This window comes from Phyllobates terribilis, unplaced genomic scaffold, assembly GCF_046119375.1.
Source record: "Phyllobates terribilis strain yellow unplaced genomic scaffold, ASM4611937v1 Scaffold_4__5_contigs__length_816908805, whole genome shotgun sequence".
NCBI classification, from domain to species: domain Eukaryota; kingdom Metazoa; phylum Chordata; class Amphibia; order Anura; family Dendrobatidae; genus Phyllobates; species Phyllobates terribilis.
This window is the reverse complement of record NW_027362764.1, coordinates 133,941,474-133,955,531: the sequence shown is the minus strand read 5'-3', so window position 1 is coordinate 133,955,531 and position 14,058 is coordinate 133,941,474. Positions and strand designations below refer to the sequence as shown.

At 40.7% G+C, this 14,058-nt stretch overlaps 1 protein-coding gene across 3 annotated transcripts in view; it reads right to left on the bottom strand.

The window, feature by feature from the left end:
- The window catches only part of LOC141265107 (mitogen-activated protein kinase kinase kinase 3-like), a 165,260-nt gene that overhangs the window by 23,966 nt on the left and 127,236 nt on the right, over positions 1 to 14,058 (bottom strand). For all 3 annotated transcript variants that reach the window (XM_073677762.1, XM_073677763.1, XM_073677764.1), the window contains exons 5-10: positions 13,318 to 13,417; positions 10,075 to 10,188; positions 9,775 to 9,889; positions 8,055 to 8,173; positions 6,276 to 6,349; positions 1,912 to 1,976 (exon numbers count right to left, since the gene is read on the bottom strand). In XM_073677762.1, coding sequence (XP_073533863.1) covers positions 1,912 to 1,976; positions 6,276 to 6,349; positions 8,055 to 8,173; positions 9,775 to 9,889; positions 10,075 to 10,188; positions 13,318 to 13,417 — 587 coding nt within the window. The remainder of the gene's footprint in view (positions 1 to 1,911; positions 1,977 to 6,275; positions 6,350 to 8,054; positions 8,174 to 9,774; positions 9,890 to 10,074; positions 10,189 to 13,317; positions 13,418 to 14,058) is intronic.

Sequence of the window (14,058 nt, the reverse complement as noted above, 5' to 3'; positions counted from 1 at the left end):
TTTTGTCTATGAATATAATAACTGTAGTACAATAAAATGGCCGCCGTCTTGTTACACTAACAGTAAGCAGTAAGCTGTCCTAGAATGTTAATAGGACCAGTGCCTGTGAGCATGTGCAGTAGGAGTCTCTGCACCTTCTATACACGTATAGGAACACATTAAATAATGCTGGAGATACCAGGGGTGCTGTTCACACTGCAGTCCACCCTCTCTACCTTATCTAATACTGAAGAGACCAGGGAGGGGTGCTAAGGTAAGAAGAGGCTGCTCACACTCATGTCCACCCTGTCTATCTGATCTAATACTTGAGATACCAGAGGGGCTGAGATAAGAAGAGACTGCTCACACTGCTGTCCACCTTGTCTATCTGATCTAATACTAGAGATACCAGGGGTGCTGAGGTAAGAAGAGGCTGCTCACACTGCTGTCCATCCTGTCTACTTTATCTAATACTGGAGAGACCAAGGGTGCAGAGGAAAGAAGAGGCTGCTCACACTCCTGTTCAGCTTTTCTATCTGATCTATTGCTAGAGATACCGGGAGGGCTTATGTATGCTCACACTGTGTCCACCTTGTCTTTTTTTATCTAATACTGGAGATACTAGGGGCACTGAGGTATGAAGAGGCTGCTCACACTGCTGTCCATCCTATCTACCTTATCTAATACTGGAGATACCAGGAGTGCTGAGGTAAGAAGAGGCTGCTCACCTGGCTGTCCATCATATCTATCTGATCTAATACTGGAAATAACATGGGTGCTGAGGAAAGAAGAAGCTGCTCACACTGCTATCCACTCTGACTTTCTGAATGCTGAACAGATGCCATGAGCTAGATATAGCTTTAAAGCATGTGGTATGGGTTATCTCCAAGTCAGAGCTATGGAGCTTCCTACTGCATATGCTTTCTGGCATCCAAGATTCTAAACCAGGTTTACGTCAGTAAAACAATATGGCAGCTATTTTAATGCTATAGTAACTATCTCCCTACACAAAATGAGTATAATTTGCTAATTAAATGTATTTATTTAAAATGCCATTTCCTTTAGTCATTTATTTTTTTGTCTATTTCCGGAGAACCCCTTTAAACTCCTCCTCGCTGTGATCTAGCGTATAAGTGATAAATGCTACTAGACAGACTAACTCTTGGACTCAAAATTCCAGTTTTCTAAACTACATAACCTTTTTCATAAATGTAGGTTTCCCTTCTATTTAAAGGGAATCTGTCAACAGGTTTTTGCCATCTAATCAAGAGATCGTGCAGCCAGGCTGCAATTTATGTTGCTTGCGTTTTGGGCAGCACGAATCGCCTAGCAGGTTCCCATGTGAACATAAAATTCTCATTCACTGAGAATAACGTAGGTCTGATTTCTCCCCGCTAGCACTGTCCCCGCTTCACGACTGTCAAGACAGAGGCTTTGCTGAATTACATCATCTCTGCTCTCTACTGTCAATCAATAAATGAGGGCGGCTCTAGTGAGAAGTGAAAAGGAGCCAATGCCTGCAAGTGCATTCATATGCCCACCAGTGCACTTGCAAAGCTAATTTGCATAGAAATAAAACACGAATTTCAAAGGAAGAAAGAACAAAATACTGAAGAAACCGTTACCCTTGGAAAGGTTTTGCAATTCCTTAGCCTGCAGTACCTCTGCTTGCTTTTTCGGCAAATGTTACTGATAAATTCCCTTTAAGTATTAACCAAAAAGCCCTTTTAAGAAACCCTGTGTTCGTGACAGACACCTTCAAAACTTTTCTTCTGAGATTCATCTAGTCTAGACTATCCCCCTCCATCCTTTAGGAGCAGAATCATGACATCATACTGAACGAAAGTGCAATATCTGAACTCTTAACATTGAAGCAGAAGGATGGGACCTCACAGCTAGTTACACTTTTCTAAGTTTGGTGAGCTTCTTTACCTAAACAATCCATGCTGTCTTTGAGTTGACCTTTTCTTCCTGGAACTGGCGTAGAAAAAGCTGGGCTGAAAGCCAAAACAAGAATGGTTCTGTTACATGGGGATTCCCCAGAATTAAACTTACTCCATAAGTGAAAGGAAAACACTCAGTGAACATGTCCTGTCTGGGACTTGACGGCCGCGTGACCAGAACTTAGAATGAACATCACACATTTATTTTATGGAGAATGATCTTCCAAAAAATAAATAACTGTAAAAAAATGTAAAGCAATCCTAAAATTATGGATTCTGACATAGAAAGCTGGCTGAAATAAGTACTAGAAGTAATGCTCTCAATTTGCTGTTTTTTATTTTTATTTTATTTTTATTTATTTATTTTACTCACTTATATAGCACCATTAATTCCACAGCACTTTACAGACATTATGGGCACTGTCCCCATTGGGACTCACAATCTAAATTCCCTATCAGTATGTCTTTGTTTAAAAGGAACACCGAGACTAGAAATGAATGAAAAAAGTAAGATACATTTGCCCATAAATTTTTTAGTTTGCCGAATATTCTGCCTGTTCCAGAAACAAATATTCTTGCAGATGTCCTGCAGAGGACACAGGAGTAAAGTCCTCCTGATCAATTTATTTTTTAGATGGAACTGACTGATGTGGCGGGCTTAGTCACAACAATATTCTAACAGGGGGGGGGCTTCTGCTGCAGCCAGAGGTCTTACAGCCACACACAAGACATTGAAGAGGAGGATAGGGACATGGCTGAGAGACCCTAAGAACATTTTATCATATACAATATGCTCTTGGTTTTAATTGCCATATGAAACAAATTGGATTAAAAGGAATTAAGAAAGGAAGTGTTGGGATATATATTTTAATTATCTGCACATATTCCATATCTATTGTTCCTAAAGTTGAGCAGTTGTGACAATTTAAACTCCTGGGCCCAATATAAAATCGATAACAGGGTCTTCTACAATGCGCCATTTTAATACAATATGTGTCCTCATGTGGCAGAGTGCCGGTGAGACCCCTCATGCACCACAGGACTAGATCCAGGTGTGACTTCTTCATTTCTTAAAAATTTATTGGACCCAATGTTTCCCAAAGAGGAAACATCACTTTTTTTGCCAGATTTGCGTTTTTAACATTTGAAAATTGATTTTTTTTGCCCATTAAAATGCATCAATCAGTTTGCTTCATTTGGAATTCACTTTTGCTTATCAAACATTTTAAAGATTTGTTTATTCTATCATATTTACTTGCGAATCAGGCTACACAACCTATACAATGTGTCAGAAACTCAGGCAGCAACCAGCAGGTGGCACTAATCCAGCACAAGAAAGAACAAAATGGCTGTTGCTCATAAGTATAATATTATATTTGTGCATGTATAATTATTCTATATAATAATGATTCTGCAGTATAATGTTTATATTGTTTATGAAGTTGACACATATCCTGTGTACTTAGATCGTGCTTGTATTACAGCCTGCTGTGACTCTTCACTGACACTTTTAGTGCATCCATTAGTGTTATTCATTATTTGGTGCCAAAAGGAAAACATTGCAGAACAATATTTCTGCAATAAATGGGTCATTTGGGATTTAGACAAATTCTCCAAACAGTCCAAAACTGTAACTCCAGCAAAGCTATAGGGGATGCAGAAGCAATGATTGCCCCAAGGCGCTAGTGCCACATAAGAAGGCATCATTATAAGTGGTATAATGGTGGGGGTCCAGTTACAGATCTTACCCTAACCAGTAAAAATAAAATGAAAAAAAAGAAAATTTTACTATCAGGATCCATTGAGACACTTGTTTCTGCTTCTTTTGGCCCTGCAGGATTTTGACAATAAGAACAGTCAGATTTTTAATTTAAGTAAAATACTTAAGTTTTAAGTAAGCCTGGTCTATTGGAGAGATTTGTATCAGGGCTTAATCACATGGCTGTATAGCAGTCACACTTTATGATTCCTTTTACAACTGCAACTTCTAGCCTTGCAGCATCAACTTCTAGCCTTGCCCCAACAACTTCTAGCCTTGCAGCATCAACTTCTAGCCTTGCCCCAGCAACTTCTACCCTTGCCCCAGCAACTTCTAGCCTTGCAGCATCAACTTCTAGCCTTGCAGCATCAACTTCTAGCCTTGCCCCAGCAACTTCTAGCCTTGCAGAATCAACTTCTAGTCTTGCAGCATCAACTTCTAGCCTTGCCCCAACAACTTCTAGCCTTGCCCCAACAACTTCTAGCCTTGCTTCTAGCCTTGCCCCAGCAACTTCTAGCCTTGCTTCTAGCCTTGCCCAGCAACTTCTAGGCTTGCCTCGTCAACTTCTAGCCTTGCCGCGGCAACTTCTAGCCTTGCCGCGGCAACTTCTAGCCTTGCCGCAGCAACTTCTAGCCTTACTACAGGTCTCCTGACCCAAACATATGCGGATAAAACTTTAAGGCGGGGTCAATAATTAACTCATTAACACGGTCTATAAAAAATATCCACTATAATACAGCCATAGAAATAAACGCTACATCTCAGCTATTCCATTTGACAGAGGTTTCAAATAAATGCTTTAGAGTTATACAAAAAGCCTGAAGTTTATTTTATGCATAATTAACCCCTTTTAGGACCAGGCCTATTTTGGCCTTAGTGACCAAACTTTTTTTTTCATCAGCATAGCTGAATGAGGGATTGTTTTTTTATGTGGGACAAGCCGTATTGGTCAATGGCACGTTTTAGAATACATATAACTTATTAACTCATTATGGGGATACATAAAAAACAACAATTCTGTCTTACAATAAATAAACATAACAAATTATCACAAATTTACATATAAAAATATATTAATTAGTAGAAAGGTTAGGAAACCAGTGGAGCTTTAGTTTAAGTGCTTCCATGTGTTTTGATACAGCTTATGTCTTTTCCCTTGCGTCAGACAATAAATGAGAATCAGTTGCCTCAGTTATCTGTGGAATGTTTACCCAGGAGACACCCAGCTGGGAGCAAAGGTTTTCCCCACTTTTCCTTTGCATACACCATACACGCTCTACTTCCTTCTCCAAGGAACTTAAAGGAGTTATCTGAAACATAATAGCCAAACTAATACTTAATGCCTAACTATCTAATTCCAAAAACTAAGCACTTTTGCAATTTACGTTAATTAAAAATTTCCTACCATTCCCTCTCAACGCCGCCTTCCTGTTTTTACACTTCCGGTGACGTTAAGCTTGAGTCTCCCAGCATGCACTATGAAACCTCAATCAGAACATCATCAAGGGGCTGCGAGCACTCACCTGACTCTTACGCTGCCCTGAATCGGGATATTATCAGGGGGCTAACGTTATGGTCACTCCCCACAGCTGCTTTTTCTGCCATGAAACAAGATGTCATCAATGACAAAGGCTGTTTCAATGGCTGGTCTGTGTAGTACTGAGCATGTGCAGGTTGTCAATGTCATCACATGCTCAGTATGCTCTCCCTGATCATGCTCAGTATGCTCTCCCTGATCAATGTCCCTTTTCCCTTTCAATGCACACTGGTAGTGCGCTCCCTTGCTTCTCTTTAGAACTTGCAAGGGAGCGGAGTACCAATGCGCTACTGAAACGGAGAGAGCACAGAGAGTAGGTAAAACATACTAAGCATGCATCAGAAGTGACAGCCGGGAGGGACTTGTGACGCAATTCCGGCCGGCGCATGTTAAATGCTGCTGTCAGTGATTGACAGCGGCATTTAACTTATTAACAACAGCGGGTGGATCTCAGATCCACCCAATGCTGTTAGAGGCACATGACAGCTGATCAGCTCATCTGTCATGTGCAGGGAAAGATGTGGGCTCAGCGCCGGAGCCCGCATCACATACAGGGACACGAACATGGACGTACCTATACTTGGAGTTAAGGCCCTTTTACCCTAAGCTGCAGATAGGATTTATTTGTAAACCATAACCAATTTCAGCTACTATTTTTGATGTGTGTACTCAAAGCCTGACTCATCTGAAGTGGCAGCATGCACATCATCCTCCTGTTGGGTAGACTTTCCTCATAGAGGTTAGGTCTATGGGGAAAGCCTTCATGCGGACCCGACGGAGAAATTGACATGCTGCGGTCTAGAAAGACATGCCGCGGTCTGGAAAGACATGCCGCATGTCAGTTTCCGCAGGTGAGCCACAGACGCATAGTGGACATGGGATTTCTAGAAATCCCATCTGCTATGCTGTAACATGTGGCCGCTGCGGGTTTGATGCTGCATAACACGCAGCGTCGAACCTGCAGCAGCTCCTGACCGTGTGCACATACTCTATTTGTTGTTCAGACCTTTATGGTCCCAGTTAATATGCAATTTAAATGAAAGCATGACCTTCATACCTGTCCAACGATTGATCTAGTGACTGACAGCTACTAGATAAAGAACCATTTGGGCTGATGAAGGGATCCACAACCTACAGAAATAGAGTAAAATATAAAATAGACATTATGTACGCCTTTTATTCTGGGGTACAAATGGTTCTAATAGTGACTTATGTTTATGGTTTATTAGTTAGTTAATTTGAACCTTTTTTATATTAATTTTTACTTTGTTCCCTTTGTTTGACAATGTGAGTGTGATTTTCCTTATTCAGATGTATTAACCTAATTCATCATTGGTGACTTTTCAAAATGTCACAAAATTTTTGCACAACTGTAAGCCAGTAATCTGGTAGAGTACAAAACCTGTCTAGATTTATTTTTGTCCATTTGAAAACTAATGTGCACAATTTTAAAGAATTATGCACCTTTAATTTAAAACTCATCAACCTGTGTGCACCATTCTGAGAAATTTAGTGCAAAAAATGGCAACTAATACCACAAGACAAGAAAGAAACATCCCCCGAGTCATAAGCCCAGTAATACAAGGGAATCTGTCACCTCCAGAAATGCTATTTATACTACTAATCTGCAGGTATGTACCATGTAACTGATGCCTGGCTTACTGGAGCAGCAGTTACAAGGAGAAAAATAAAAGGGTTTTCCCAAGAACAAAGTAAATTTTAATCAATAGATCTTGGAATTATAAAAAAAAATGTTCCTGTGCTGAGATAATCTTATAAATGTGCCCCTGCTGTGTACTGTGCAATGGCCGTGTCTGTATAAGCAAAAGAGTATACAGACATTACAGCACAGGATCACAGCTGATTCTTTCTGTGAGGTAAAACATTTCCCTGCCTGATTCTTTCTTTGATGTAAAACATTGCATGCATTTGCGATCCCGTACTGTAATGTCTGTATACTCTTTTGCTTCCTCCCCTGCGCAGGAGCTGTGGTATGATCAGACCATGTTCCTGTACGGTCAGACACAGCCATTACACAGTACACAGCAGGGGCACATTTATAAGATTATCTCAGAACAGGAACATTTTTTTAACACATCCAATTGTGGAAGTTATTTTTATTCCAAGATCTATTAATTAAAATGACCTTTGTACGTGAAACAACCCCTTTAAGCTTTATTCTCCATATAGCTGCTTGCTTCCAATTATCAGGGCGGCGCAGGGAGCGGTTACAGTCACCGGTCACTATTTAGTGAATGCTCTGTAATATCTCTCTGGAACAATCAATGTGCAGGGGAGTGATTACAGCCGCACTTACTGTGTAGCAAGCGTTGACTGTAGCAGCCCACTACACCGCCCTGGTGACTGGAAAACTTAATTTTCTACCTGTTACCGATGCTACAGTAACCCTGCCAGGGATGACTGAAACACTATTGACTTGCAGTCAATACCACTATAGTAAAAAGATGGCCGCGACGGGGGCTTTCAATAGTCCATTGGCTACCATGGTAATCTCTTCATCTTTCTTTGTTGGCCAATTGGCAATAAAACTGCTTACCCATCAAATCGAATCACTTAAGTGCCACTATCTGGGAATGACAACACCTAACCAGCAGTGATTGGATCTAGCTCCAGTTGCTGCCGTTGGAAGCAGTTTCTAGCTGTATAACACAGTTGGCACCAGCAGTGTTTTGAGCGGGCCCAGCTCCTGAGCCCGCTGTATACACCCAAAACCAACATGTCACGTACATGTACATCACATGTCAGGAAAGGGTTAATGTTATTTCTTTACAATCTGATTATGCTTTGTATCATATAAAATAGCAATGTGTATTACCTCAGGTATGAATTCTCCCTCACTGTTAATGCTAGTTATAGATTTTTGGCGAGCAATTTGCTGCTGTTCATCGGGGACACTTCCAGGAGGAGGAGAGCTGCGCCCAGTGTGTAAGGACCCTGATGAAACATAAAAAAGATAAAAGTAATTTAGACTTGACCCTCTGGGAACTTGTTGTTAGAATAGACACCCTTCTAAAGGACCCGTCAGCTCTTCTAATATGTCTGTTCTAGTAAATGCTTGTGTGCTCCATGAAATAGCAATCATGGGGGAGTTTTATCTTGGAGCTCTGTGTTGTGATGTCCCTCTATTATGTGTTACCTAAGGGTTATTTTCATCCTCAAAAAATATCCTCTGGATAGGTGACAACTTGTTGATCGGTGAGGGTCGGCCTACTGGGACTCCCACCAATCTAGAGCAGGGTTCCCCAACTCCAGTCCTCAAGACCCACCAACAGGCCATGTTTTCGGGATTTCCTTAGCATTGCTCAGGTGATAATTACACCTGCACAGGCAATAATTCCATCACCTGTCTAATAGCAAGGAAATCCTGAAAACATGACCTGTTGGTGGGCCTTGAGGACTGGAGTTGGGGAACCCTGATCTAGAGAACGGAGCTTTGAAATGCCCTATCTGATTGGAGCCATGTCTGAATATGTGCACCACTGCTCCATTGATTCTCTATGAGGCTACCGGTGATAACCGTGAACAGCGCTTGGCTCTTTCCAGAAGCCGCATAGAGAATGAATGGAGGAGTGGTGCGCATGTCTGGACACCACTCTATCCAGATCAGATAGGCCATTTAAAACCCCATTCTTGGGTTCAGTGGGGAACCCAGTGGCCGAACCCCCAATGATCAGCAATAGCTGATAACTTCTAAACATAGGTATAACCCTTTAATAGGTGTTGCCAGTTTAGGCAATGTCCTTATGTAGACTGACACTGTACAATTACCACTGTCAGGGCAAGGACATGCACCTACAACAAGAGAAATGGTAACACCCAGCTGTCATTTTTTTCATAAAATTCTAGTAAGTATAAAAGAGGAACTGTACAACTTTGCGTTCTCCAGAATTGTTATTGTATGGGGAATACAAGATATGACAGGCCCTCCTCAAATAAAATAAAAACGAGGTTAACCTGAGTCATTTATATTTTATATGATGAAACAGGGAAGTAAAACTACGATGCAACATAGTCAAGCCAAGTATGTCTCCTGATCTGAACCCAATCAAACACCTATGGGGATTCTGAAGCGACAAGTTGAGTATCATTCTCCATCCAGCATCCAGGCTCTAAAACAGGTGTCTCTTGAAGAATGGAAAAAACATAGATGTTGCAAAATGTCACCAACTTGTAAATTCCATGCCTAGAAGACTTGCTGCTTTCCTTAAAAATCACGGCGGTCATACAAAATACTAGATGTAATAGTTTTTTGATGTGGGGTGAATTCACTTTTGCAAAAACTAGTTTGAGTAAAACTGAAGATTTTGTAATGAAAGTTATATGATTAACCTTACTCTCATGTTATTGATTAAAAAATGTTCTATGAAACTCAGTCTTGTCAAAATTTTGGAAATTGTTTTCGTCTTCAGCAAGGTATTGATTAAAATTTTACTTTTCAAAGGGGGTGTATTAATTTATGCTAAGCACAGTAAAAGATAGATAGATAGATATAGATAGATAATGAATGTCTCAAGTGCAGAAAGATGTTTTTTTACCTGTTGAACGCTTCCTTGCCTTTCCAGCATCTTTATACAGAGAACCCAGAATGTCTCCCATGGACCTTGACAACTTCATGTCGTGATGATGCTTTGGTCCGACAGGTTGTAGAAACTGGAAGTTATGGAATAAGTGAAAGATATTTCATTATGACATTAGTTTCTTGGAGTTTTAATCAAAGGCGTCCATATTAGTTGTTACCCAGATTTCCCAAAAAATGGATATAAGTCAGAAATAACTGAATTAAATTTCAAGATTCTAACAAAAGATTATAAATAGCAGACAGGTACTTTACTTACTATACTCTTAATTGGAGCTTTTGCTAATATCTTCAAGCTCTTGTGAGAGGGATTCATATCCATGTGTTCTATGGCTTTATCTAGGTCATCCTGATACTTCAGGGGCACAATCAGCTACAAACGGAACAGAACATATTATTACTAATTTTTATTCTTTTTAGACAATACACATTATGGGGCAGATTTCCAAACTCTATCCAATACGTAGAAAGTATGAACCTTAAATTCTAACTCTAAACCACCCAGTAGTTTACTCCAATGTTTCATCAGCATTTTAGTGCCAATGTTGTCGCATTTCAAGACAAGATTACATGGAACCTGTTTCTTTTATACATTTTCTCTGATTGTTCCTCACCTGGTTTTGGCTCCCACTCCTGAGAAAAAATACTGACAGAATACTGATAGTGGGGCCATGGTCTAATAGAAATATCTGACCGGACAGGTTCCCTTTATAGTTGAGTTCAAGAACAGGAAAAACAGAACATTAGGTGTTAATAGGGTCCTCATCTAATACAAATGCTGATATCAGGACTACGAATGCACACGGTAGGAAAGGCTATACCTTCTGTGACTTGTGCTGATATCATTTAACATAAGATCCGTCACACATCATTTCTGTCACATCAATAAATTTACAACTAACCAGTCACACCTGAAGATGTTAATCTGTAAGTGTGCAATAGGAGCATTGTGACGAGAAAGTTATACATTTGCCAAACAAACAAACAAACTGGTAAAATAGGTCTCATCTTAAGCCCCCGTCACACTAAGCGAGATCGCTAGCGAGATCGCTGCTGAGTCACAAGTTTTGTGATGCAACAGCGACCTCACCAGCGATGTCGCTATGTGTGACACTTTGCAGCGATCAGGCCCCTGCTGTGAGGTCGCTGATCGCTGCAAAATGTCCTGGACCTTTTTTTGGTCTTTGCCCTCCCGCTGGTCAGCACATATCGCTGTGTGTGACCAGCGGGACCAGCGATCAGGCTGGTAACCATGATAAACAGCGGGTTACTAGGGGCACACGCGCACTTAGTAACCCGCAGTTTATCATGGTTACCACTCTGCTACGGTGAGCGGGAGGTTACCGCTCACCGTAGCAGGCTCATAACCATGATAAACAGCGGGTTACTAGGTGCGCGTGTGCCCCTAGTAACCCGCTGTTTATCATGGTTACCAGCCTGCTACGGTGAGCGGTAACCTCCCGCTCACCGTAGCAGAGTGGTAACCATGATAAACAGCGGGTTACTAAGTGCGCGTGTGCCCCTAGTAACCAGCTGTTTATCATGGTTACCAGCCTGCTCCTGCTTCAGCAGCAGGCTGGTAACCAGGGGCAGGACATCGTGGAAAGATTCTTTCCACGATATCGCTGCTCCCCTGATCGTTGGTGAGCCTGCCTGTTTGACAGCTCACAAGCGATCACATAGCGACGCAGCAACGATCCCTGACAGGTCGTATCGTTGTCGGGATCGCTGTAGCGTCGCTAAGTGTGACGGGGCCTTTACAGTAGTGAAGGCTTAAAGGTCATCTGTCAGTAGAATAATCCATGATAACCCATCTGTATGGGCATGCAGGTTATAGAAAGCTGAATAAAATGATACCTTGATATCTGCGATCCGGTGTCTTATTCCAGAGAAATCCACGTTTTTCTTAATGCATAAATAAGCTGTGAAGATCTATGAGCTTATTTTAAATGAAGAAGGCGTTACCAGTGTGAGACATGTAGATCAGGAAAACAGACTGTCAGTCATTACATGTCTCACACTGGTAACGCCTCCTTTAATTTAAAAAAAGGCTCTGAAGGAAGATTCTTGGTGAGAACAACGTACGGCCCATAGAACTTAACAGCTCATTTACATATTAAGAATAATATGGATTTCTCTGCGCTCACCTTGGCTAAACGACCTATAAAATGCCCACCAATCGGCTTCTATGTAGTTGATTGGTGGGTGGTTGTTAAATGGCTGCTATCGGGTAGTGTAAATACTGTCCTTTACTATAAACTAATTATAAAATCCTGCTGGAATTGATTGCAGAGAGCACTGTATTACTGAGACGTAGTTGTTATTGGCAAACCTTGCATGAACATCTCAGGTACATCAACAAACTTGCGAGACTTGCATTGCATAATGGGTGCATTATGGGTTTTATATCATACAACTTTGTCTTTAAATTTGTTGAAATGGTGTAAATCTATGCTATGTATCATTGTGCCCTTTCAGGTCTAACATTTAGTAGTAATTCATTTCTTAATATATTTTTATGGCATCTGGAGCTTCATTTTTTTCTTAACCCTGCATAGAGTTTGTCAACTGAACAAAGCATTCTGGTTACCTGCAGTTGCCACTAGGGGGAGCTTAGGAGCCTCCTGCATACATTTATACATAGAATTAAAAAAAAAAATTGCACACATAGCTTCCTTTCTTTTTCTAGAACATCTGGTTTGTGGACATTTTGGTGGTCCTGTAATGAGCCCGAAATTACATTTCCCCCAATCTTTTTCTCCCAGCTTCTTATGTACCCGCCCAATCCACCTTGTTGATCCCAGCATTGCCCACCTACACAATATGTACATGGACAAATAAGCCTTAACGCCACAATGCGAATGTGCAGTCTCCACACATCATTATTAGTGGAAAACAGGCCATATTAGATGACGTGTATATGATCTACAAGCAAAAGGAGGGTAGAGAAACAAGGTGTCAAGGGTCTACCGGGAAAGTCAAAATGGTAAGGAATTTTAATGTGCATGTTAAAATGTAGTATTACTTGGATTTTTTTTTTTATAAATATAGGAGCTTCTTATTAGAAAGAAGGACATCCAATCACCAGAAAGGTTTATTAAAAAAAAAACATTTAGATTTGGGAGTCCTCAGTGGTTGATACCTTTTAATGGCTAACTGAAAAGATGGTAACAAATTGCAAGCTTTCGAGACTACTCAGGTCTCTTCATCAGGCTAGTATAACACAAAATCTGAAGAGTCACATATTTATACACAATGAGACACACAAGAGAAAAAAAATGCAATAGGTAAGACAGGTGATGAAAAACAGAGTTATTATGGAAGAAAAAACACAATTTTTGGACCTCTTGGTGCTAATTTTAAGTCACTGCCACTAGTCCCTCTCTGGGGGTGACACAACTTGGTGACAGAATGCTCCTCCTGCAGCATTAACACAGAACATGAAGTCATCACATAATAAGCTTCTGGGTTGCAAGAATCTATCACAACAAAGCCGCATTACCTCATTGTTTGCATAGTGCAAGTCCAATGTTTGCCCAAACACATCAGTAACTTTCTGCAGCACATCCTTAAGTTTTACTGGCCTTCTGAATTCAATGATCCTGGTATATAGAAAAAAAAAACAGATATCAGTAACATGCACTTAAATAATCCAATGTACCATAATGATTTATCAAAATTATAACCAAAAATTTACACTGTTTAACATCTATTAAAATTAACACAGAATTAAATGTCACTCAGAAAAGAAGAAAGAAAAAACACATTTTTGGCAACATTTTTTCACTTTATAAAAGGTAAATTCACACTTTTTAAAAGTTAATCTGTCACCAGGTTTTTGCTACCTCATCTAAAAGTAGCATATTGTAGGAAAAGAGACCCTGATTCCAACGATGTATCACATAGTTTACTGGATGCAGGAATTGTGACAGAATCAGAGTTTTTAGATGCAGCAGAGCTCAGAAAGATAACCCCGCCCACACCAGGCTCTCTGTGTACATTGTGTATTGACAGTGAGCTGCTCATCACAGGAGGGGGCGTGTTCAGATCACCATACACATAATGATATGCTCCTGCTTCAGGGTGGGACAGTGGAGGGGGGGGCACCATCTGGTGCTCTGCTTACATATTCATCTGCATGCTTTTATGACAGCTCACTGATCGTTCACTCACCTGCCTCCTATTTTACATAATGCATCTAGTACACGGGCTAAATAAAATAGGAGGCAGGTCAGTGAAGGCA